Raw genomic sequence first — 23,044 nt, 5'->3', positions numbered from 1 at the left:
GCAAAAAGGACAGGTGCGTCTGAACTTTCCTTTCATGCCATCCATGAGAACCATATATTTCTTTTTGATGAGGCAAGAATAATTAATACACAATATGAATATACAAAACTCTTAATAGCCGAAAAACTTGAAATGAAGTTAAACCTTAACGCTATAAATGTACGTAGACCATACACAATTTCAGAATCGTGGACCTTTATGCACATGTGTAAATAACATAATTTACATTGGTTAATAAAAATAATCTTGTCCACGGTACACTAAATTGAACCCTTATTAGTATAAAAGAGAGTAGAGATTGTTAAGTGTCACTTTACTTCTTGTGAGCACAGACCATCCCGAAATAACTTTGACCCTTATTAAGAAGTTTAGTCTAAAAATATTTTAGTAAATTTGACAATGGTCTTCAATTTCCTGTCCATTATTGCTGGGTGGTTTAGTTTTTAGTGGGTTGATGTACATCGACTTCACTTTGCTGTTTTTTTGGCAGTGAGTAGATCATGGAAATTGAATACAGGATTATTTTTAAGAAATCCGTATATATTAACAATTTTAAACCATAATATTGTGTCATAAACTTAGTTTGATATAATGTATTAATTGGATTAATTTGATGTGAGTGTCAGGCTGAAGAACTTCCTATGAAAAGGTATGAATAGAGAATATATTTTATTATATTTTCCTTATATTTTTAAAAATTATTCTACTAAATTATGTGGCACTTGAAGTCATGAAAAAATATGTATTTATTCAAAAAAAATTAATAATTTTGACTCACCTTTTGCTTCTGCTTCAATGCATCTTGAAAGACTTTCTACTAATTTCCGGTAGAGCGACAGAGATACTGTGCTCTATATATACTGTCCTCTAAAGCATTTGTGAGTTCTATTAACAAGGTCAGACACCCTGCTCTTGCTTTAATTCTGTGTTCCAATTCACTTCAAAAATGTTTAATGGGGCTGAAGTTGCACATTTGTGTGCCACCATAATATTCCAATGCCAAGTCTCTTCAAACCATGCATTTGTAATCCTTGCTTTTACAAAGTTTATTTATATATAACTGTACATATCTAATAAAGAGATAATCCACCTACCATACTAAAATGGCCACAAGGTAGGATGCAGCACTTCTGGTTCTATGCATGATGTGATAAGTATATACCTAGTTCATACCAAAAAAAATAAAATAAAATAAAAGAAAACTCCAACTTCACAGTTATGACACTTTAGTAGTATGTGTTCTTCAGGCATCCTCCATACCCAAACACTTCCACCAGACTGAAAAAGCACATTACATGTTATATGACTACTTGATTCCAACACAGGGCCAATTAGCATTGATCCGCAATTCAGGTTTAGTGTGCTTTGTACCATGTCAGTTAAAGATGTACATTTGTTTCTGTTATCAAAGGGTGGATGCTATAGAAATACTTAGAGGTTTGTCTGTGGCTACTATCAGCTCCAAACTCATATTCTTTAGGGTCTAATGGCAAGCTGAGGTAACTAGTTGTCTCAAGGTGCATTTGACTTTTGACAATTACAGACATTATCCCCACAAGGCATACAACTATTATTCTGAAACTCTTTTAGCTCTTTCTGTATGCTCATCATTTTATGCCTATCTGCTGGTCCCATTTATAGGCTAAAACATCTGTATATTGCATAGCATATATGAGTTCCCAAAATCAGAGGGGTGCTTAACTTTTGATAAGATACTCTACAGTGCTAAGAGCTAGATAAGAAATAAAGGAAATTGATAAAAATCAGAACTTTCAGAAAAAAGTTTTAAGAAAAACAAATGAAACCAACAGATGGGAAGCAACGGTAATGCTATATTAACATCTGAAGAAATAAGAACATTTTTTTTATCTAATATTCATTCACAGGTAAATGAAGAACTTAAGTTATTGTATGGGAGAAGGGAGATCAGCTAAGCAAATATTTAAATCAAAAGTGAATGGTAATAGACTTAGAGGTGAGTAGACTGATGGCAAATGATCTAACAAGAAATAGGAATGGTTTGGTTTTTTTTTTTTTTTTTTTTTTCATGCCAAAGCAACTAAAGCTATGGTGTATTAGTGTATTGTTTCTGTAAATTGCATTATGCTGGGGTTGGTCTAGCTGTTTGCTCAGCAGAAACCATTCAACCCTTGCCTAAGAATTATGCTTCTACTGAGGCTAATTAACAGCCATTAAAAAAAAAAAGGTCTATAAATATTCCTTTTGTCTTGATACAATTTAATTCTGTCTTTTCTGTATGGTATGGAAAGGTAGCAATCACAACCACCATACTACCCATGAGTGTACCACATAGTAAATTGAACAGCACAAGTAAAATAATGAATGGAAAGCTGATAGTCCAGGACTGATATGATCATACACCAGTGAGTGTTAATGGATCTGGATGATGTATGTGTGAGCATAAAACTACAGTGCTTACTTATGGGAGTTAAAGTGGCTGTCAAACACACAGAAAGACAATACCATAATTACTAAAACAGTAATTATATTTCACTTTTTAAAATAAATATTGTGCCTAGTACGATGTCTACTTTTCTAATTAAGTTTCTTCTGCCTATGATTAATTCTTTAAGATGGTTGAAGTGAGCTGTCAAAAATTACAACTAACAGCTCCTCTATTTATTTTTTTATTTCAAATCAGTGAGGTGTCAATTTCCCCTAGGAAAAGGAAAGAGAATGTGAGGTAGTGATTTACCTTTTTCATAAATATTTTATAGATATAAATTAAACTGCTATACCAACATTCAGCATAGTAAGGTTGGGGGAGGGGAGGGGAGGGGAAGAGAGGGAGAGGGAGAGAGAGAGAGAGAGAGAGAGAGAGAGAGAGAGCATGTAAGTGAGTTCAACTTATACATACCAGTTTTTCCACATGGACACTGTCTTGGTCCTGCCTTAGGACAGGGAGGGCATTCTCCATTATGACACACAACAGTACAAAAGTGATTGCCACAAGTCAAAAGCTTTTTGCACACCTATATGAGTAGAACAGTTATAAATTGAAATATAAATCCAATTTTTAAAACATACATTTCATATGTAAACCATATGATATTGTCAATTTCAAAATCATCAGAAAATTTACTTATTTTGAAAAGTATACAAAATAATTAAAATCATAGTTTGAATAATAGTAAAGGTTACTCTTCTCTATAATGGGTTCCTTGTTCACTTTTTCCAAGTGATCCAATAGGAAGTGACCACTGATCAGTGATATTTTTAGTTTTCTATTGTTTATACTGAAATCATCTGGAAACTTATCTTGGTGATTAGAATTTGTCATTAAAACCATTAAAAGAGTTACTACAATATATGCAGTTATTGTGATTTTTATAAAAAATCGTGTTTTATATAAGCTTCTATATAACAATAAAAAAAAAAAAAACTAAATTAAAGACTCGCTTTCTTATTATTTTGCATTAACTTCATTTCTGAATTAACTCTCATTTGTCATCTTTTTACATTTTAAAATTATTTCTGTGGCAAGAAGCTAGTTTTATATATAGGCCTGAAAAAGTGCTTAATCCAGCAGTGTATTGGGTCACCTGACATGTGTTCCTTGAAAATAATGCTAACGTGCTAAACCATTAATCAATGATTCAAAATCTGAAAATTTTTCTACTTTCCTAAATATAGTTAAACCTTTACTGAAATAATTTCTGCAGTGATATTTTATACTTTTGTATGTGCAAGAACTTGTCAGATGTCCTGCCACTGTCTTTGTAACTATTCAGCTTTTTTGCTTGAAGAGTGACGTGGTACCAGATGAGTGCTGACACAATGTTCGTTTACAGTTTCAGGTTAGTTATTTTTTTTCTCCCAAAGGTTCAATAAATAGCTGCGGTCTTTTCTTAGTTGTTTTTAATTATTTGTTATTTTCACATAGTAAAGGTGAGAACACGAAACTATATTCTTTCAATATGAACATTACTGTGGGAAGCAACATACATAATTTCAAATAAACCTAAAAAAAAACGGAAGGTTTATTTCAAAGAATGTTTATAATATTCTTCAGAAATATATGCATGTTTGAAATTTCATTTCAAGTCGTTAGAGTTGGACTACAACTAACTACAACAAAAAAGCTTGGATGACAAGTGAAATTTTTGAACAGTGGATTTTAAAATTTGATAGAAAGATGACAAAAGAAAACAGAAAAATCGCTTTGGTTGTCGACAACTGCCCTGGCCACCTCCACTCGGTAATTTCAAAACTTACAAGTGTGAAGCTTGTTTTCTTCCCTCTGAATACCTCATCTAAACTGCAGCCAATGGACCAAAGCATTATCAAGAATTTGAAAATGCACTACCGGAGGCACATATTGAAAAAAATTATACTGAGAATAGAAACCAACCAACCTACAGATTCTGTTATAGATTTGCAGATGTGCATATCAGAGTTGGCAAAAGTTTGGAGTCAAGATATGATGGAAACAATGATTAAGAATTGTTTCACAAAAGCAGGTTTTGCTAAAAAGCCAATTAACAGCAATGAGAGGGATGAACTACTAAAAGACATTGAGCAATCTTGGGAAGAACTCCAAGCGAGAAGTTTGATCAGTGGAGAAACTGTTCTTGAAGAATTTTTAGGAGTTCATAATGATGTCATAGTAGCTGCATATCTGAGTGACTCCAACATTTTGGAGAGTATTCAAAGAACTAGTGAGAATACTGACGATGAGTTGTATGAAATTGAGGGCAATGAAGGCAACGAGGGCAATATTAAACCTTCCAAACATGAAATTGGCAGCATTTGGCACATTTTCTTCACACCGAAGAAAATGTGCCAGATAGTATATTTGAATGCTTAAACAAATGTGAATATTTTTATGAATGATGTACAATAAAATCAAGTGTACAACAAAAAATAACCAAATATTTGGTTATTTTTTGTTGTACACAATTTTTCCATATTTTGCTGTATTTCTGAGTTGAATTACAGTATTTTTCATTGTTGAAAAGATCATATTTCTTTATAATGAAATATCTGTATAACGAATTTTTCAAGTGAACAATTAGTTTTGTTATATGGCGATCTGACTGTATAAGGTGTAAAACCCATAGCATGTTTTAAAATTTTTGTATTTATTTATTTTTTTTTTATTAAAACTTATAAACTTGCATATAATAAGCATTGTAATCCATTAAGAAAGGATGAAATATTGGCATTGTTCAAGCAAAATAAAAGGGAAAAAAATTTTTTTAAAGAAATTAACAAGAAAGCTGGTTGGCAATATCAGGTGAGTCACCACCATTTTTGCTATGCTTTAGTAGCTGCAAATGAGGCATGAAAGCAAACTTATAAAACATCAGATAAAAAAAAAAACACTCTTCTCACATCACTTGTCCATGCCATCTAATAGTTTTTTATTTCTTTGAATTTATTCAAAGCACCCACTTGAATAACAACTGGAAGTTTGTTCCAACAATTAATCCGCAGTGGAGTGAAATCTACCGCACACCTATCCTGCAAACCATCCTTCGTGTGTACAGTCTGAGCAAGAGGAAGAATGCCATCAGCAATGAGCTTACTCAATCCAAAGCCCTAAACACACCTCAATCAGATAACCTTGCAGGTGTTAATGTTGTTTGTGTCATTCATCTGGCCACTTAGTTACTGGGGGAGCTCTATCACCAAGGATGGTATCTTCCAGCATCCATCCACAGCATGAGCATCCAGGCCAGGATGGTAGAGAGAGATTTACAAGGCTGGCTCTACTCTGGCTAGAACAAGAGCAGAGGTAGCCTAAAGAGATGAATAAAACACAAAGTGCAGAGAAGAACAGGAAAGGTAGGGAGAAGGATGACAGAGAAGGCGTCTCCTGGCGATGGTGGAGAGTGAATCTAAAGTAGGTGGGATAGGGTGACAAGACAAGTAATAGGATGACAGGCAGAGAAAGCCAAAGTTCCAGGGTAATTATCGACTACCCCACAGGAGGGTGCGGCAACACCAAGGAACACAAGCGGAGCAGAGGAACCCTGGTATATCATCAGCATGAAGGAGGACAGGTCAGCAGGATAGCAAAGGAGCATGGCAAGAGTACTGGCTGAGTGAAGCAGCAGAAGTGCCCGGCACAGGAGACCAATTTGGGGAGCACTAACAAAAAGAAGCAAAGCTGAGACAGTGGTGAGAGTTTGAGCGCATGGAAAACACAACAGGCACAACATTGGCTGAGGATGGAACACTGCACTGGGTCATTAGTGCAAGCAGACATTAACTGTCCAAAGTAGTTGCATTCAAGGTGGATATGGTCCTTGCCTTTGAAAGGTGTGGCATTTGAAGACTGCTTTAGTGTAGGAGATCAATGCTTGGAGGGCTTCTTTGATGCAATGAGCTGACATTCATGTAGAAATATTGTGGTACCCAGCATTGGCAGCAGGTTCATCCTAAGGTCAAGATAGACAGGACAAATATTCATGAAGTGATGCCAAGTTTCCCTGTCCCCACAAGAACAGAGGGCATCTTCCTGGATTCTGCAATTTACTGTTAAGGTAATCCTGCAATTTACTGTTAAGGGCTCCATGTCTGTGAGAAGAAAAGTTGTCTGAAAGTTTGGATTCAGACATGAAGTGGTTATCTTATTCATGATAGTCCTGATTGTCATGATTGTGCTGGGAAAAAAATTTTCTGGTAATTTTGCCTTTTGGGCTGGCCGCCACCTGTTCTGGCACCAGGTGACAAGAGCCTTCTAGATATGTTTGTTCTTGTGATGGATATTGGTGCCGGTGTCAGTTCTAATATCGAAGATCTCTGTTTGAAAGTGTTTAATATTGAATATCTCCGTTTGAATGTGTTTAACGGTGTAAGAGAGCCCACAGTAGGCAACATGGAGGTCAAGGTTGAATTTCCCTGTAAGGACTTGATGTGTGATGGTGGAAGTTGTCCTACATGCCATGGAAAGTTGAAGGAGGATGGTTCTCTGCATATAAAGAAGTTGTTCAGTTACGAGGATTTTATCTGGGCAGCACTAGTCCTCAGTACGTTACAATGGGATGAAAACAGGGTCATAACACCAAGTCAAGAGCTCTGCCCTTCAACCCCTGGTCTCTTGTAATTCTGGTGAGAAGGTACTTCTTCACTTTTTCTCTGAGGTGCTGAACATGTGGCATGAAGGTGAGCTTGTTATCCAAGATAATGCCAATATGTTTGACAGAGTAGCAGTTTTGGAGAGATTTGTCCTGGAAGTGAATTGCGGGAAGTCTGTGCACCTGAAGCTTCCCTTTCAGCATTAATGTGCAACAGTTTTTGGGAGAAACTGTAAGCTTAGTTTAGTAGTTAAGTAGAGGCTCAAGTCAGAAGCTCCTTTAAGATGTCGTTGGCAGTGGCTTCCAATGCCACTCTTCAAGGTCCATTCACAAAAATGGCTAGGTCATCAGCATAAGAGGCCATGGCAACATTAGGGAATGAGCGAGCCATCCACTCATCAAGGACCATTTTCCATGGCAAACGGCCAACAATTGAACCATCACCAGGGATCAGCGCTGGTGATGGGTCTGGAAATGCTGTGGAAAACGGGTTGAGATGGTCATTTTCCTGTTGGAGAACTAACTCTGGAGAGAGTGATACATCTGTCTAGAACAGCTAGCTTTGTGTGCCCTCTGAATAATACTGATCCACCAGACAAAATCAAAAGCATCCTGGAAATTGATGAAAGTGCACATACTTGGAAATAAAAGCAGGGGCACTCTGTACGATGTTATTCAAGGCCTGGACAGTGGAGCAGCCTTTCTTAAAGCCAAACTGATAGACACTGTTCAAATCAGCTGCAGAATATTGAAGGAGAATCAGGAGCCACTCTAGCACTGTCCATTAGCAGTGAGTTTTGGAGGGCCACCACTGCCAAGTTACGTAGGCGAAAATGTTTATGAAGTTGTTTTCAATTGTTGAGAGAAGGATGCTTCACTTTGTTCAGGTTGGATATTAGATTTGATTTAATTTAAGTAATTCACATGAAATTTGAAACTATATAGGCCTATTCCACTCTAAGCCCCTATATGATCTTGCCAAGGAGGATATCTCCGCTTGTGTGCTAGGTGCATTGATTTGATTTTGATTTTTAAGGCGCAAGGGCGGCTAAGGCCATGATGCACCAAGTCCAGTATTTAAAAAGAATAGGACACAAGTAACTTAAAAATGATATATCTGTATATACAAATGATTAAAAGACAAGTAAATTTAGATGATAAATTCTAGAAAAAAAGATGTATATGGTGCATACTAAAAACATTCATATGCGAGCATAAAGGTTTGTAATTTTTAAAAATTTAAAAATTGTAGACATATTGTCTTTGTCAGCTAAAATCTGAGTGAGTGTATAAAGCTCAGTCAGATTATTAAAAGCACTAAACATAAATGGCATTCATTTAAAAATTTACAACACTCAGTAAAGACATGTTTCATAGTTAAAATGGTGTCACAGTGCCGAATATGGGACAGTCATCAGCCCTCAGCAGAAAAGCATGTGTCAGATGACTGTGTCCAATGCGGAGCTGAGCTAGAACAACTTCCTCCTTACGGTCCCTGTGAAAACTACACAGCCAATGTTCGATTAAAGGCTTAATCTCGTATAGCTTATTTTCAATCTGCCCATGCCAAGAGTGTTGCCATTGAGAAACCAGTTTCTTTCGAATTACTTGCCTGTAGTCTGTATAGGGGACTCACAGACAAGAGTTATAACAGGTTACTGATTTGGTTGCAAAGTCTGCCAAATCATTTCTCAGGATCCCAATGTGGCTGGGGATCCAGCAGAAACGAATATCAAAATCCAATTCAGAAAGGGATTGTATCCTCTGCTGTACCCAGGACAAGACTGGATGAGGATTGCACCTCATCGATGACAAAGCCTGTAATGAACTAAGAGAATTGGTATATATAATGCACTTTTGGTGGTGGTGAATTTGTATATGATCCAAGGATAGTTCAATTGCGTGCAGCTCTGCAGTGAATATGCTGCATTTGGCAGGGATCTGCTCATATATAGTAGCATCTGGGAAGACAGCTGCAGATCCAATGTGCTAGGTGCAGTGTGTCAAGAAATTAGGTGCCAACTTAGCATTCTGATGGGCAGCTATGATAGTTTGAACAGTAGAGTAGATGCCCTCGAAGGAATTAAAATGAGAGCCTCCATAAAGCTCTCAGCTGCCCAACTCAATGCCAGAGTTCACTCATGCGCATCAGGCAACACAGCGGCAATCTTCAAGGCAGAATACTCTGGTACCACAGGAGCTAGTTATTGTTGGTGACTCTATTATCAGGGAGACAGGAAATACATTGCACAAAAGATGTCTGCCAGGGTCAAAAGCTGAAGATGTTGTAGAGCAGATATCTTTTAAGGGCACAAAAGGTGATATTGTTGTACACGTTGGCACTAATGACATAATTGTAGGAGATCTGCACACTTACTTGACAAGTACAGATCAATGTTGAAAAAAAAAGTCACGAATTCAAGTTAGTAGTAGTAGTAGTGGCATGTGATGCAAGTTAACTTTGAAAGTGTTTGCAATTCTGCCTAGAAACAATAGGCGGGAGTATATGATAGGAGACGTTAATCAATTCGGCCCTGGAGAGATTGTGCAAAGCTCAGGGCATAGAATTTTTTTCAGTGTGGTCTGTACTTGTTAACAGAAGAGACTGCTTTACAGGAATGGGAAACCCTTAATTAGAAAGGGTGCAAGAATATTTGCTGATGCTATCGAGGCAACGTTAGTTGAGTTGGAAAACTGCTAGCTTGGGGTCACAAACTAACAGATTAACAGTAGCCACAGCCAAAGGTGGAAGTGATTCTTGCACTGCTATTAGAATGAGCAGCAGCCTGGAAAGCAAGGCAATGGAGATTTCCAGGACTGCTGGGAGTCAGTGGAACAAATAAATACATGGGCTGTGTTAGGGTAACTAAGGGTAGAAACAGGTGCATGTATACTTGCATATACACCAATGCTAGGAGTACAGTTAATAAATTTGATGAGCTTGAAGTGCTTGTCAAGACATCAAGGGCAGATAAAGTTGGTATATGAAAGACGTGGTGACAGATATAAAGAATGCAATTTTGGAATTTGAGGAGTACAATGTGTACAGAAAGGATAGGTAGGGGAGGAGGGGGTTATGCCATTAGTTAAGAAACACATAATATCTAAGGCATTGCATCCACAGTTGACATTGGTGAAGAGTGCAATGTTGAGTCAGTTTGGTGCGAAATAAGCACTGGGAAAGTAAAAATGAGCATAGGAATGTGTTCTAGGCCTAATGACCCTGATGAGAAGAATGAATGAATATACAGAGAAATAGAGTGAGCCAGTAAATCAGAATGTCTTATAATGGGGTATTTTAACTTTCCAGATATTGAATAAAACTTGTGGTTTGGTTATTTGGACACTAGCAAGACATTTTGTGGAATTACTGAATGATTGTTTTCTACAGCAGCATGTTTGAGAAGCAACCAGAAGGAATAATTTGCTTGATCTGATTATCTGATTATCTGAATATCAGTGGTAAATATTCATGCATTAAGAATTTGCAGATAAAGGGACTGCTAAGTGACACTGATCACAGTGTACTGATGTGGGTTTTACTTGAAGAAGTTAACTACCATCAGGAGTAAATAGAAGAGCTTTTGCTTTCCTAAAGGTGAGTACACTGGTCTCAGACAGTTTTGAAATTGTATAATGTAGGACCAACAGCAAATTCTAAATGGAAAGCATTCAAGGAATTGAAGGAGTTTACTTATGCATGGGTATTGCACACACATCATTTCTACAACCAAAGTAGTTTTAATGCATCGTTTTAATTATATCTCATATTGTTAATACCTTCACAACAAGTTACCATGGTATTGCACTACCTCGAATAAGTAACACTTCAATGGAGAAAACTAATGTTACTTATTCTTAGTGGACGTCATCACCCAGACAGCATCGTTTCAAAGCTTATTGGCTTCTCATCGGTTGGCAGGAAGGTAACTAGTTGTTGCAATAGTGATAACCCAGTTATGAAGTATAACTCCACAATATGACAGATGCTTAATAGTGTGTGTAGTTTAATCTAAAAGATATTTCTTGGCTAAATACCTAAGAGTATGAAGGAGTTTACTTATGCATGGGTATTGCACACACATCATTTCTACTACCAAGGTAGTTTTAATACAGCATTTTAATTATATCTCATATTGTGAAATGGTGCCATCTGGGTGGTGGTATCCGCCAAGAATAAGTAACATTAGTCTTATCCATTGGTCAAGTGTTAATTATTCACGGTAGTTCAATGCCATGGCAGCTCATTGTGAAGATATTTGCTTTTTCAATTTTCCCTGGAACTTCAGTTACTGGTTAAAGAAGCATTGCAGGATAATTTAGAAAAGAGCCCAGTAATAATTGAGACACAGCATTGGTTTGTTAAGGGGAAGTCTTGTCTTACAAATTTTATTGGATTCTATAATGTGGGTTTTTTTTTTTTTTTTTGGTAGTTGTTGGCACATAGGCTTCTGTGGCCATAATGCACCTCACAAGGTTTTTGCAGTACTTTGATCCAAGCCCGAGGCGGGAATCGAACCCGCGACCTTTGGGTTGCCAGGCAAGCACTTTACCCACCCAGCTAGCCCGGTCGGCCTATAATGTGGTAACAAAGGAACTGGATGTAAAAAATAATTCTGATATCAAATACTTGGATTTCAGGAAAGCTTTTGATACTGTTGCACATGGAACACTGCTCCAATTTGCACTACTGTGCAAATTGGAGCAGTACTGGCATTAAGGGCAAGTTGCTACAATGGATATAAGGATGGTTGAGTGGGGGAAGACAGAGAGTGGCAATCAATAGACACAGCTCTTTGTGGATTAATGTTATTAGTGGAGTCCCCCAGGGTTGTTAATGACAGTATGCTATAGCAACGGAATCTAGAAAAGTTGGGCAGCTGAGAAGTGGCAACTGAAGTTTAACATTGAAAATGCAAAGTACTGCATATGGGTAGCAGTAACTCCAGAAAAATGTACCAACTGTGTGGTAGTGCACTTGGGTAGTGGATAATGAAAAAGACATGGAGGAAATTGTGCAGTCAGATATGAAGTTTTCTGAGCAATGCAGACAGGCTGCCAGAGCAGGTCACTGGGTTAGGCAGGTGAAAGTAGATACGAGAAATCTTTGGCAAAGGATGCAAAGAAAAACAGCAAAGACTTCTTTACTTATGTAAACTCTAGAAGGAAAGGGATGAATCAAATTGAACCACTTAACATAGATGGTTTGACTATTGATGATCTTGCTCACGTAACTGATAAACTGAATGAGTATTTTGCATCTACATTCACACGAGGAGTTATTCAAGTAGGAGAATGCCAAATGTTTATCAAACTCTAACAAGTTAAGTGATTTTGTAAGAACTGAGAGCAAATTGGAGGAGAAATTATTGAATTTCTCCTCCAATTTATATTAAAGGAGGAGAAATTCAATAATTTCCTCCAATTTGCTCTCAGAATTTGCTTACTTCCTTTGCTGCCTCCTTATATTAAAGGAGGCAGCAAAGGAAGTAAGCAAATCCTTAGCCATAATATTATGAGAGCTTCCTTGGATTCAGGGGAGGTCCCATGGACTGGGACCTCCCCTGGGTCCAAGGATTAATTTGTGTTCCAGGGAAAATAATGGAGTCGCTGGTAAAAGAAGCACTGCAGGATCATCTAGACAAGACTGCAGTAGTAATTAAGACACAATGTGTTAAAGGGAGGTCTTGTCTGACCAATTTGATTGGATACTATGATGTGGTCGTAAAGGTCGATGTGGTCGAAAGTTATTCCCTGCATCCAGTTCTTTTGTGACTGCATCATAGTATCCAATCAAATTGGTCAGGCAAGACCTCCCCTTAACAAAACCATGCTGTGTCCTAGCTATAACTGAAGTCTTGTCTAGATGATCCTGCAGTGCTTCTTTAACCAGTGCCTCCATTAATTTTCCGGGAACAGAAGTTAAACTCACAGGTCTATAATTACTTGTGTCAGCCTTTGATCCCCCTTTGTGAATTGGGGTCACATTTGCACATCTCCAGTCCATGGGTACCTCCCCTGAGTCCAAGGAAGCTCTCATAATTATGGCTAAGGGTTTGCTTACTTCCTTTGCTGCCTCCTTTAATAGAACTGGATAGATCCCATCCACCCCAGGTGCCTTTCTTGTGTTTACCTTCAACAATTTCTCCTCCATTTTGCTCTCAGTTATTACAAGATTCTCTAGCTTACTGCTAGAGTTGAATACACCCCTGGCATTCCCCTTGGTGAATAACTCCTCATGTGTGAATGTCGATGCAAAATATTCATTTAGTTTTTTAGCTACCTGAGCAGGGTAATCAACAGTTGACCCATCGATCTCAAGTGGACCAATCTGATTCGTCCCCTTCCTTCTAGAGTTTAAATAAGTAAAGAACTCTTTGCTGTTTTTCTTCGCATCCCTTGCCAAGGATCTCTCGTAATCTGCCTTCGCCTGCCTAACCTCCTTTGTAACTTGGTTACAGATCAACTTGTATCTATCATAGGCGTCTGTGTCACGTGTTAAATTGTATGTATCCCATGCATTTTTCTTCTCTGCCATATGCCTCATTAGTTCATCTGACATCCATTTAGGCCTAAACCTTGAACAATATTTCTTAGTTGGTATGTAAAGCCTAGTAGCTTCCAAGATAAGTTCTTTGAATGCTTCCCATTTTGAATTTGCTGTTGGCAATATCATCAGTTGATCCCACTGTACAGAATTTAAATACTGTCTCAGTCCATTGTAGTCACCTTTACGAAAGCAATACCCCTTCCCTTTACCCCTAATGGTAGTTACCTCTTTGAGTAACTCCCACTTCAGCACACTGTGATCACTGCCACCTAGTGGTTCATTTATCTGCAGATTCTTAATGCATGAAGAATCACTACTGATAATCAAATCAAGAGTATTACTCCCTCTAGTTGCCTCCCGAACATGCTGATGTAGAAAACAATCATCCAATAAATCCACAAAAGCCTTGCTACTGTGTGAGTGACCAGCCCCCAAATTCCAGTCAATATCTGGGAAATTAAATTTCCCCATTATAAGACTCTCTGATTTACTGGCCCACTGTATTTCTCCGAACAGTTTCTTATTATACTCATCAGAGTCATTAGGCCTATAGCACACTCCTACTCTCAATTTTGATCTCCCAATGCTTATGTCACACCAAACTGACTCGACACTGCACTGTCCAGCGATGTCGACTGGCTTCACTTCCTTGGATTTTATGTGTTTTTTAACTAATAGCACAACCCCTCCTCCCTTTCTATTCTGTCTATCCTTTCTGTAGACATTGTACTCCCCAAATTCCAGTTCTGCATTCCTTATATCTGTGTGACACCACGTCTCTGAAATCCCCACAATATCTGCCTTTGATGTTTTGAGCAATACCTCAAATTCATCAAATTTATTTACTAAACTCCTAGCATTGGTGTACACGCAAGTATACATGCACCTGTTCTTTTTCTTAGCTACTCTAACACAACCCATGTGTTTACTTGTACCCCAATGATTCCCAGCAGTCTCTGAAATATCCTGCATCTTATTTTCCAGGCTGCGGCTCATTCCAATAGAAGCAGTGCAAGAATCACTTTCACCTCTGCCAGTGGCTACTGTTAATCTATTAGTCCTTGTATCCCCCCAATCTAGCACTTTTCCGACCCACCTAACACTGCCTCGATAGCATCAGCAAACATTCTGGCACCCTTTCTATTTAAGTGTATCCCATTCCTGTAGAAGCAGTCTCTCCTGTTAACAAGTACAGACCAGGCTGAAAAAAATTCTACCCCTTGATCCCTGCACAATCTTTCCAGGGCCGAATTGATTGACAGGGCTCTCATCATATACTCCCTCCTATCGTGTCTGGGCAGAATTGCAGACACTTTCAATTTCAACCCTAATTCACGGCTTTTTTTCATCAGTGACCTGTACTTGTCAAGTAATTCCGCCGGTCTCCTACTCTTAATATCATTGGTGCCAACGTGTACAACTATATCACCTTTTGCGCCCTTAAAAGATGATATCCGCTCTACAACGTCATGAACTTTTGCCCCTGGCAGATATGAAGTTCACTGAGCAGTGCAGACAAGCTGTCAGAGCAGGTCATGGAGTCTTGTCAATAATAGATAGAAATTTTGCTAGCAGGGACAAGGAGGTGATTATTCCATTATACAAAGCAATGTTCAGGCCATTCCTTGAATATTGTGGACTGGTCTGGAGGCCTCATTTAAGAAGTTGAGTTCTAGAATGAGTACAAAGAATGGCAACAAGATTGGTGATGGGAACAAAGGGGGTGCTCATACCAAGATAGACTTAAGTTCTGCAAATTGCAGTGCCTGGAAACTAGGCACATGCAAGGTGATCTGATCAAGGTGTATAAGGCTTGAAAGGGTTGAGCAAGCTCAATACTGATGGGACAGATTCAAATTGAGGAAAGACAGTTGTAGAATATATTGCAGAAATTTGCCTTTGGCCAGCAGGTAGTTGATTGCTGGAACAGACTTCTATCCGTTGTTGCGGAAGTTGATAGCCTTAAATAAATTTAAGGCTGAGCTAGACAAGCATTTGGAGTGAATAGATGGGTGAAATGTGAGGGTTTTTTTTTTTTTTTTTTGGCCGATGCTGCATAAGCTTGCTTTCTTGCATCACATGCCTCAATTAATGCTATAAACAGAAACCTATAAGTAAAAAAAAGCAAAAGAAGAAAAAAATTAGTCAAGAAATACTTGTCATGTTGAACTGAAGATGTGAAACGAAGAGTAAAAGAAACACTGACAAGGCCAAAATTGAGTATACTGAGTTATGCAATGCCATTAGAAAGAGACAGAGAGGATATAAGAAGATTTAGCACAAGAGAAGTAGAACAAGCATTAGGGGAAAACAAAAGACTTAAATCAGCAGTCATGAACAGTAATAGAGAAAGACAAATGATACTGAAAATGAAGAATAGTGATGGTATACTCATAAATATCAGAGAAGGCATAATTAAAATAGCTTGTTTGTTTGTTTGTTTGTTTCGGGATTTATTGGGCGCATCGGCAACTATGGCCATAGTGCGCCATACATAAGGTAATTATGCATGCCATTTCTTCTCAAATAGATAAAATGGAAAAAAGGAACAAGTAATTATTATTATTATTTATTTATTTATTTTATTTTTTTATTTATTTATTTTTTTTTTTCCTAAAGGAGGTGGTACACTTTAATCATCTTGAGAAAGTTATAAATGCTTGAGGCATTTGTTTCATTGTTTAAAAGTGAGGTAAGTGTAGGATCTTTTGTTGTGGCTGAAGTGCAAAGTTTCTGGCGTTCTCTTGTATATTTTGTGCATTCGACCAGAATGTGTTTCACTGAGAGCATTGTGTTACAGTGATGATATTGAGGGGGTATCTCTCCTCTTAAAAGATAACCATGTGTAATATTTGTGTGTCCTATTCGCAGGCGAGCCAAAATTACCTCCTGATGTCGGATTGAACTGAAACTGGAAGGCCATCGCTCAAGGTTTGGCTTGATACTTTGAAGCTTATTGTTAGGTTGATTTTCCCATGATAACTGCCATTGGCACATGCATTTTTCCTGGATTATTGGTCGATAGTCTTGATGAGGCACTTTCCACTCTTTCTCGGTTCTGTAGGTGGGCTAATTTGGCAGCATTGTCCGCTAGTTCATTACCAGGAATTCCCATATGTCCAGGGACCCAGCAGAAGTGTATGTTTTTCCCAAGTTCTGATAAGGAATGTAGAGAGCTGACTATTCTTTTCACAACTGGGTGGGTGATGTTCATGGTATTTTTTAGTGCTTGAAGTGCACTTAAAGAATCAGTGAAAATAATGCTGTTGCTAATATCAGAAGACTCAATATGATTCAGTGCAACCTGAATTGCTATTAGTTCGGCGGAAAATATACTGAAATCACGTGGTAATTGATAAGCTAATGTGATGTTTTGAAAAACTACGGCGATTCCAACGTGGACATCATTCTTTGATCCATCCGTATGTACTATGGAAAAGCTGGGACACTGGTCCATTACTGCATGGTATAGTTGCAAGAAGTTTTCTCTATGCAATGTAGATTTATTCCATTCATGCAGATGTAAGTCACATGAGGGTGGAATGATATTCCAAGGAGCAAGAGAGGATGGGAGGTTATGTGCCACATTGTCTAAGGTTAAATTTAGTTCTTCTAAGAGGAGTTTTATTCTCATACCCAAAGGACGATTAGCATTTGGGCGGTTTTGGTATAACCTGGTGTGTTGTGGTGAGAAGAGTATCTGCCAGTTGGGATGTTCTGGCATAGACCTAATTTTATAGGCGTATCGTAGTATCAGTTGTTGTCGCCTGATCGAGAGAGGAGGTTCATGTGCTTCAGCATATAAGCTATGTGTTGGAGACGTGCGATATGCCCCTAAAGCAACACGTATTCCACTATGATGGATAGGGTCAAGCCAGCGAAGGGCACTAGATCTTGCTGAACTATAGACTGGTGCTCCGTAGTCAAGTTTCGATCTTATTAATGCTCTATATAACCGTAATAAAGTAAGGCGATCAGCTCCCCATTTGGTTGCAGAGAGAACCCGGATGATATTTAGTTTTTGTTGACATGATGTTCTTAGTCTTTTGATGTGCTCAATGAAAGTGAGTTTATGGTCTAAAGTGATTCCTAAGAACCGTATGCTGGGATGAACTGTTATTTGTTGGCGATTCAGTTGTAGCTCCGGATTGGGATGGAGTTTGCGTTGGCGGCAAAAATGGATGCAAAATGTTTTTTCTGGACAAAGTTGAAATTCATTAGTCTGAGCCCACGAACAGATCTTATTTATTGCCACTTGCAACTGTCTCTCAATAGTATTCATATTTTTAGCATGACACCAAATACTAAGATCGTCTACAAACAGTGCTTTATCAACAGTGTCTGGAATTTGTCCGGCAATGGAGTTTATTGCAATTATAAAAAGTGAAGCACTGAGTACAGAGCCTTGAGGAACTCCTTCTTCTTGGGAAAATACTTGGGACAGTGAGGTTTTGAATCGAACCTGGAATGTACGCTTGCATAGGAAATTCTGTATGAAAATCGGGAGGTGACCACGAAGTCCGTGGCGATGTAGTTCACGGAGTATTCCATACTTCCACGTGGAATCATAGGCCTTACTGATGTCAAAGCAGACTAACACATGGTGTTCCGATCTGAGGAATGCATTACGGATGGAATTCTCTAGTCTGACTAGTATATCTAGTGTAGATCTGTTTTGTCGGACACCGTATTGTGCAGAATGTAGCAGATTGAGATTTTGAAGGTACCAGATCAGTCGGCGGTTCACCATCTTTTCGAGAATTTTGCAAATGCAACTGGTCAAGGCGATTGGTCTATAATGAGTGGGATTTGTAGGGTCTTTACCTGGTTTAGGGAAGGCAAGGACCGTAGCGTGATGCCATTGATTAGGAAATTTATCTTCCAGGAAGAGTCTGTTGAATAGATGAAGTAGTAACTGTAATGATTCGGTACTTAGTTCCTGAATCATGGAATAGTGAATGTTATCTGGTCCTACAGCACTGCGTCTAGATGTTGACAATGCTCTATGTAATTCGTGAATGGTAAAAGGTAAATTGTATTGTTCATCTCCTTTTGAAGAGAAGTTTAACTTTTGTTTTTCTAAACTTGTTTTTAATCTTCTGAAGGTCGGTGTATAATTTTCTATTGCTGATGTTTTTGCAAAGGTTTCACCTAGTATATTGGCAATTCCAGCAGGATCATTTACATTCTGCCCTCTCCATTCCATGATGGGTAGGGGTATCGGTTTGTATTTGCCACTCATTTTTCTGATTGCTTTCCAAATTTTATGTGTAGGCATTGCTTGATTAATAGTCGAAGTGAAGCGGATCCAAGCAGCCTTTTTATTGCAGCGTCTAACATATCTCGCTCTTGCTCTAGCACGCTTATATTGAATGAGATTGGTTGTAGTTGGACTCCGGCGGAAAGAATTCCAAGCTTTGCTTTGCATTTTTTTAGCCACAAGGCATTCATCACTCCACCAGGTTTTTGGATGAATCGGTAATTTTGATGAGGATTTCGGTACGGTTTGTTCTGCTGCATGTAATATCATTCTGGTGACATAGTCAACTGCTTCGTCAGTTGTGGAATTTTGGATTATTTCGGGATCAAGCTTGATTAATTTTTTATAGGACTGCCAATCTGCTTTATCAGTAAGCCAATGCGGAATTTTAGTAGGATGATGAGGGGGCTTATTAAGTAATTCAATTATTATGGGGAAATGATCGCTATGTAGCGGATCGTTGTTTACCGTCCACTTTAGAATAGGATATAAGGTTGCAGAACAGATAGACAAATCTATTGCAGTGCTTGTTCCTGAAGGAAGGTAAACGTATGTAGGTGAACCGTCATTTAGAAGAAGGAGGTTGTTATTGTCAAGACACTGTTCAATTAGTTTTCCTCTTTGGTCGATGTTGCTGTTACCCCAAAGAGTGTGATGACCATTTAAGTCTCCCAGAATGAGGAAAGGTGTTGGGAGTTGAGCTATAAGATTGTTGAGATCATTTTGCTGGAAGGTATAGCTTGGTGGAATGTATAAGGAGCAGATTGTCATATGGATGTCAGCAGCTATACGGACTGCTATTGCCTCGAGGGGAGAGTTCAGTGAGACCTGTTTGGTAGGAATATGTGGGTTTGTTAAAATAGCTACGCCACCATGTGCGATATTCTGATTGGTTCTGTCTTTTCTAATAATGTTATAATGAGACAGTTTTGGTGTATTTTGGGGTTTTAAATAAGTTTCTTGAAGGCAGATACATATTGGTGAGTATTTACAGGAAAGATCGTATAGGTCATCGATACTGGCGCGGAATCCACGACAGTTCCATTGTATTATTCTGTTCATTGTTTATCTCTTATTAGACTTTCTGAGCGTTTTCGGGTTGTTGATGTTTTCTGTTTTTCACTTTTGTTTTTATCTTTTTTGGGAAGGAAGGCCTTTCGGTGTCCATATCTTCTTCAACAAAGATTTGAAGAACAGGGTCATCTGCTGATTTTTCTTTAGTGTCCATTTGTTGTTGGTGACTAGAAGTTAGGATATGTTTTTCTTTAAATCCTTCGTCCGGAGTGTGTATGTTTTCTTGTGGTATGGTAATTGGTGTATTGACTGCTTGGGTTTGAGTTGCACTGTACAAAGATTTTACGTAATTTGAGAAAGACTGTTTTGGAGGTACTGTTATTTCAGTTTGCGATCCGGTTGATTGGAATTTTTTGGTGGCTTGGGCATACGTAGGTCTGTCTGCATGAATTGGTGGTGAGATGATTCTTTTTGCTTCTTGGTAAGAAACATTATGCTCAGTTTTATATTTCTGGATAAGTTTCTCACTTTTCCAGCGCTCGCATATTCTGGCATAAGCGGGATGATCCTTTTTGCAATTTGGACATACTGATTGAGGAGCATTACAGTTTTCGCAATCGTGTTCGATTGAACCACACTTTGCGCAAGTAGGGGTTCCCTGGCAAGCTGTTTGGGAATGTCCATACTTCTGGCATCGGAAACACCGTAGCGGGTTTGGGACATATGGTCTGACATTACATACCAGATATCCGGCCTTAATAGATGATGGACGATTCGGTGTGTTAAAGGTCAAGATCAGATTGCGGGTAGGGATCAGATTACCATCTTTTCTCGTGGAGATTCTCTTGACATGAATAACTCCTCGTTCTTTCAGTTCTTCTAGCATTTCTTCTTCAGTTACATCTAGTAAGTCCCAGTTTGAGATCACTCCTTTAGAGGTGTTTAGTGATCTGTGGGGTGTTACAGTTACTGGGAGACCTGCAAAGAAATTTGTTTTCAGAAGTCGCTCAGAATGTTTGGTATTAGATGTCTCAATGAGAATATCTCCTGATCTGAGTCTTTTTACGGATTTCGGAGATCCTGCTTTACTTTCCAATTCCTTTTGAATTCTAAAGGGAGAGAGTTTGCCAAATGCATTCTCACCAGTTGAATGGATGATTAGATAGGTTGGAATTGGATATGTCTCTGGCTCAGTTTTTTGGCGCTTTGCCGTTCCTGCTGTGGAACTGTCTTTCTTTTTTGATATCTGGGTTGCGTCTGGCAGCCCAGATAAGTCTGAGTTTGATTTACTCATGATATGCTCTTTTTGGCCCCGGGAGATTGTCTTTTTCTCCCAGGTTACCAGCCCCGCCACGTGGAGGCAAGAGCGGTGCCGCCTAGTGACCCAAGCGAAGAAAAGGGTTAGTATTAACTAAAAATAAAAAGAGGGATTAAAGAAAGGCGGCTTTCCTTTCTAGGTTATAGTATTTGAATATATCTATTTAATTATAATCTTCAGGAGTTATCGGACTTTCGAAACTCAGGAGAAACGTATTTACAATTAAGCGTACTAGATAATCACTCTGGAAAGGCGCTGTGGTCACTAATATCGCTTGGCACTCGGGGCCATTAAAATAGCAGATGACCACTGTCAAGAATTATATAAGGAGCAAGGGAATGATGCCAGCAGTGGAGAAGATGGATCGCAAATTAGTAATACATACAACATACCTGATATCCTAAACGGCTTCCGTAGCTGAGTGGTCAGGAGCGGGAGTGCAGTAGCACACGCTCTTTGAGTATACCAGGGTTCAAGCCCCTGACTGCTGAATACGGTCGATCTGCCAACCCGCACTAGACCAGCGTGGCAGATTATGGTCCATTTCCCTCAGCATGAATTGTTGAGGAGGCTTCCATCCTGCAGTGGGTTGATAATGGCTGCACTTTACCTTTTTACCTGATATCCTTCCTGATAAATAGAACATGCATTGAAGAAAATAAAGAATCAAAAAGAACCAGGTGATGATGAAGTTATGTAGAGTTGTTAAAATTGGGAGGAAGAGAAATGACACAGAAACTGGAAAGAATCTTTACAAAATACATTAGGAAAGGCATGACTTCTAATGAGTGGAATAATGCAATCATAATTTTGCTGCATAAGAAAGGAGACAAATCAGAAATTGAAAATTATAGACCAATTAGCTTGTTGTCCCACATCTTTTTTTTTTTTTTTTGGTTTGGTAGTTGTTGGCGCATCGGCTTTTGTGGCCATAGTGCACCTCCCAAGGTTTTTGCAGTACTTTGATCCAAGCCCGAGGCGGGAATCGAACCCGCGACCTTTGGGTTGCCAGGCAGGCACTTTACCCACCTGGCTAGCCAGGTCGGCTATCCCACATCTACAAGTTGCTCAATAGGGTCATCACTAACAGATTAGAAAGAATACTTTATGAGAATTAAAGCAAAAGAGCAAGCTGGCTTTAGAATAGGATTCTCAACTATGGATCACCTTCATGTAATATCACAGCTAATGGAGAAAGCAAATGGATATAAAACACCATTATGCCTGGTATTTGTTTATTATGAAAAGGCATTTGACTCCATACAGCATAAGGAAATGTTTCAGGCAGTGGAAAGAGAAGACCTAGACACCCCATACATTATGATTTGAAGAAAATATATGAGAATGCTACCTTCTTTATTAGATTACACAAAGACAGTAGCAAATTTAAAATTGAGAAATGAGTTCAACAAGGGGAGATAATATCTCCGAACTTGTTTTACTGTCCTTGAGGAAGCTTTCGGAAGATTAGAATGGTAGCAGAAAGGAGTCAATGTGAATGGAGAGTATCTAAACCATTTACGATTTGCAGATAACATTGTGATCATAAGCTACAATCTTGAAGAATTAGAGGAAAAATCTTAATCAGTTATGCAGAGTTAATAAGGATTTCGGACTAAAGATGAATATGACTAAAACAACAGTAATGATGAACTAGTATGCCACAGAAAGGTATATAATCATTGAAGGAGTGAAAATTGAAAATATGGGTTCATATACTTATCTTGGAAAGGTCATTAGCTGTAACAATCATAAATGGCTGGAAGTCAAGAGAAGAATAAATTTCAGATGGATAGCATTCAGGAAATATAGTCACATACTGAGAAGCAATATCCCAATTTGTCTGAAATGTAAAATAA

At 38.5% G+C, this 23,044-nt stretch overlaps 1 protein-coding gene across 2 annotated transcripts in view; it reads right to left on the bottom strand.

The window, feature by feature from the left end:
• The window catches only part of LOC150082059 (NF-X1-type zinc finger protein NFXL1), a 252,064-nt gene that overhangs the window by 136,781 nt on the left and 92,239 nt on the right, over positions 1-23,044 (bottom strand). For both annotated transcript variants that reach the window (XM_090379082.1, XM_090379083.1), the window contains exon 9: positions 2,879-2,993. In XM_090379082.1, coding sequence (XP_090235208.1) covers positions 2,879-2,993 — 115 coding nt within the window. The remainder of the gene's footprint in view (positions 1-2,878; positions 2,994-23,044) is intronic.

This window comes from Mastigoproctus giganteus, chromosome 8, assembly GCF_048544385.1.
Source record: "Mastigoproctus giganteus isolate SK-2022 chromosome 8, ASM4854438v1, whole genome shotgun sequence".
NCBI lineage: Eukaryota > Metazoa > Arthropoda > Arachnida > Uropygi > Thelyphonidae > Mastigoproctus > Mastigoproctus giganteus.
This window is presented reverse-complemented; position numbering and strand designations above follow the sequence as displayed.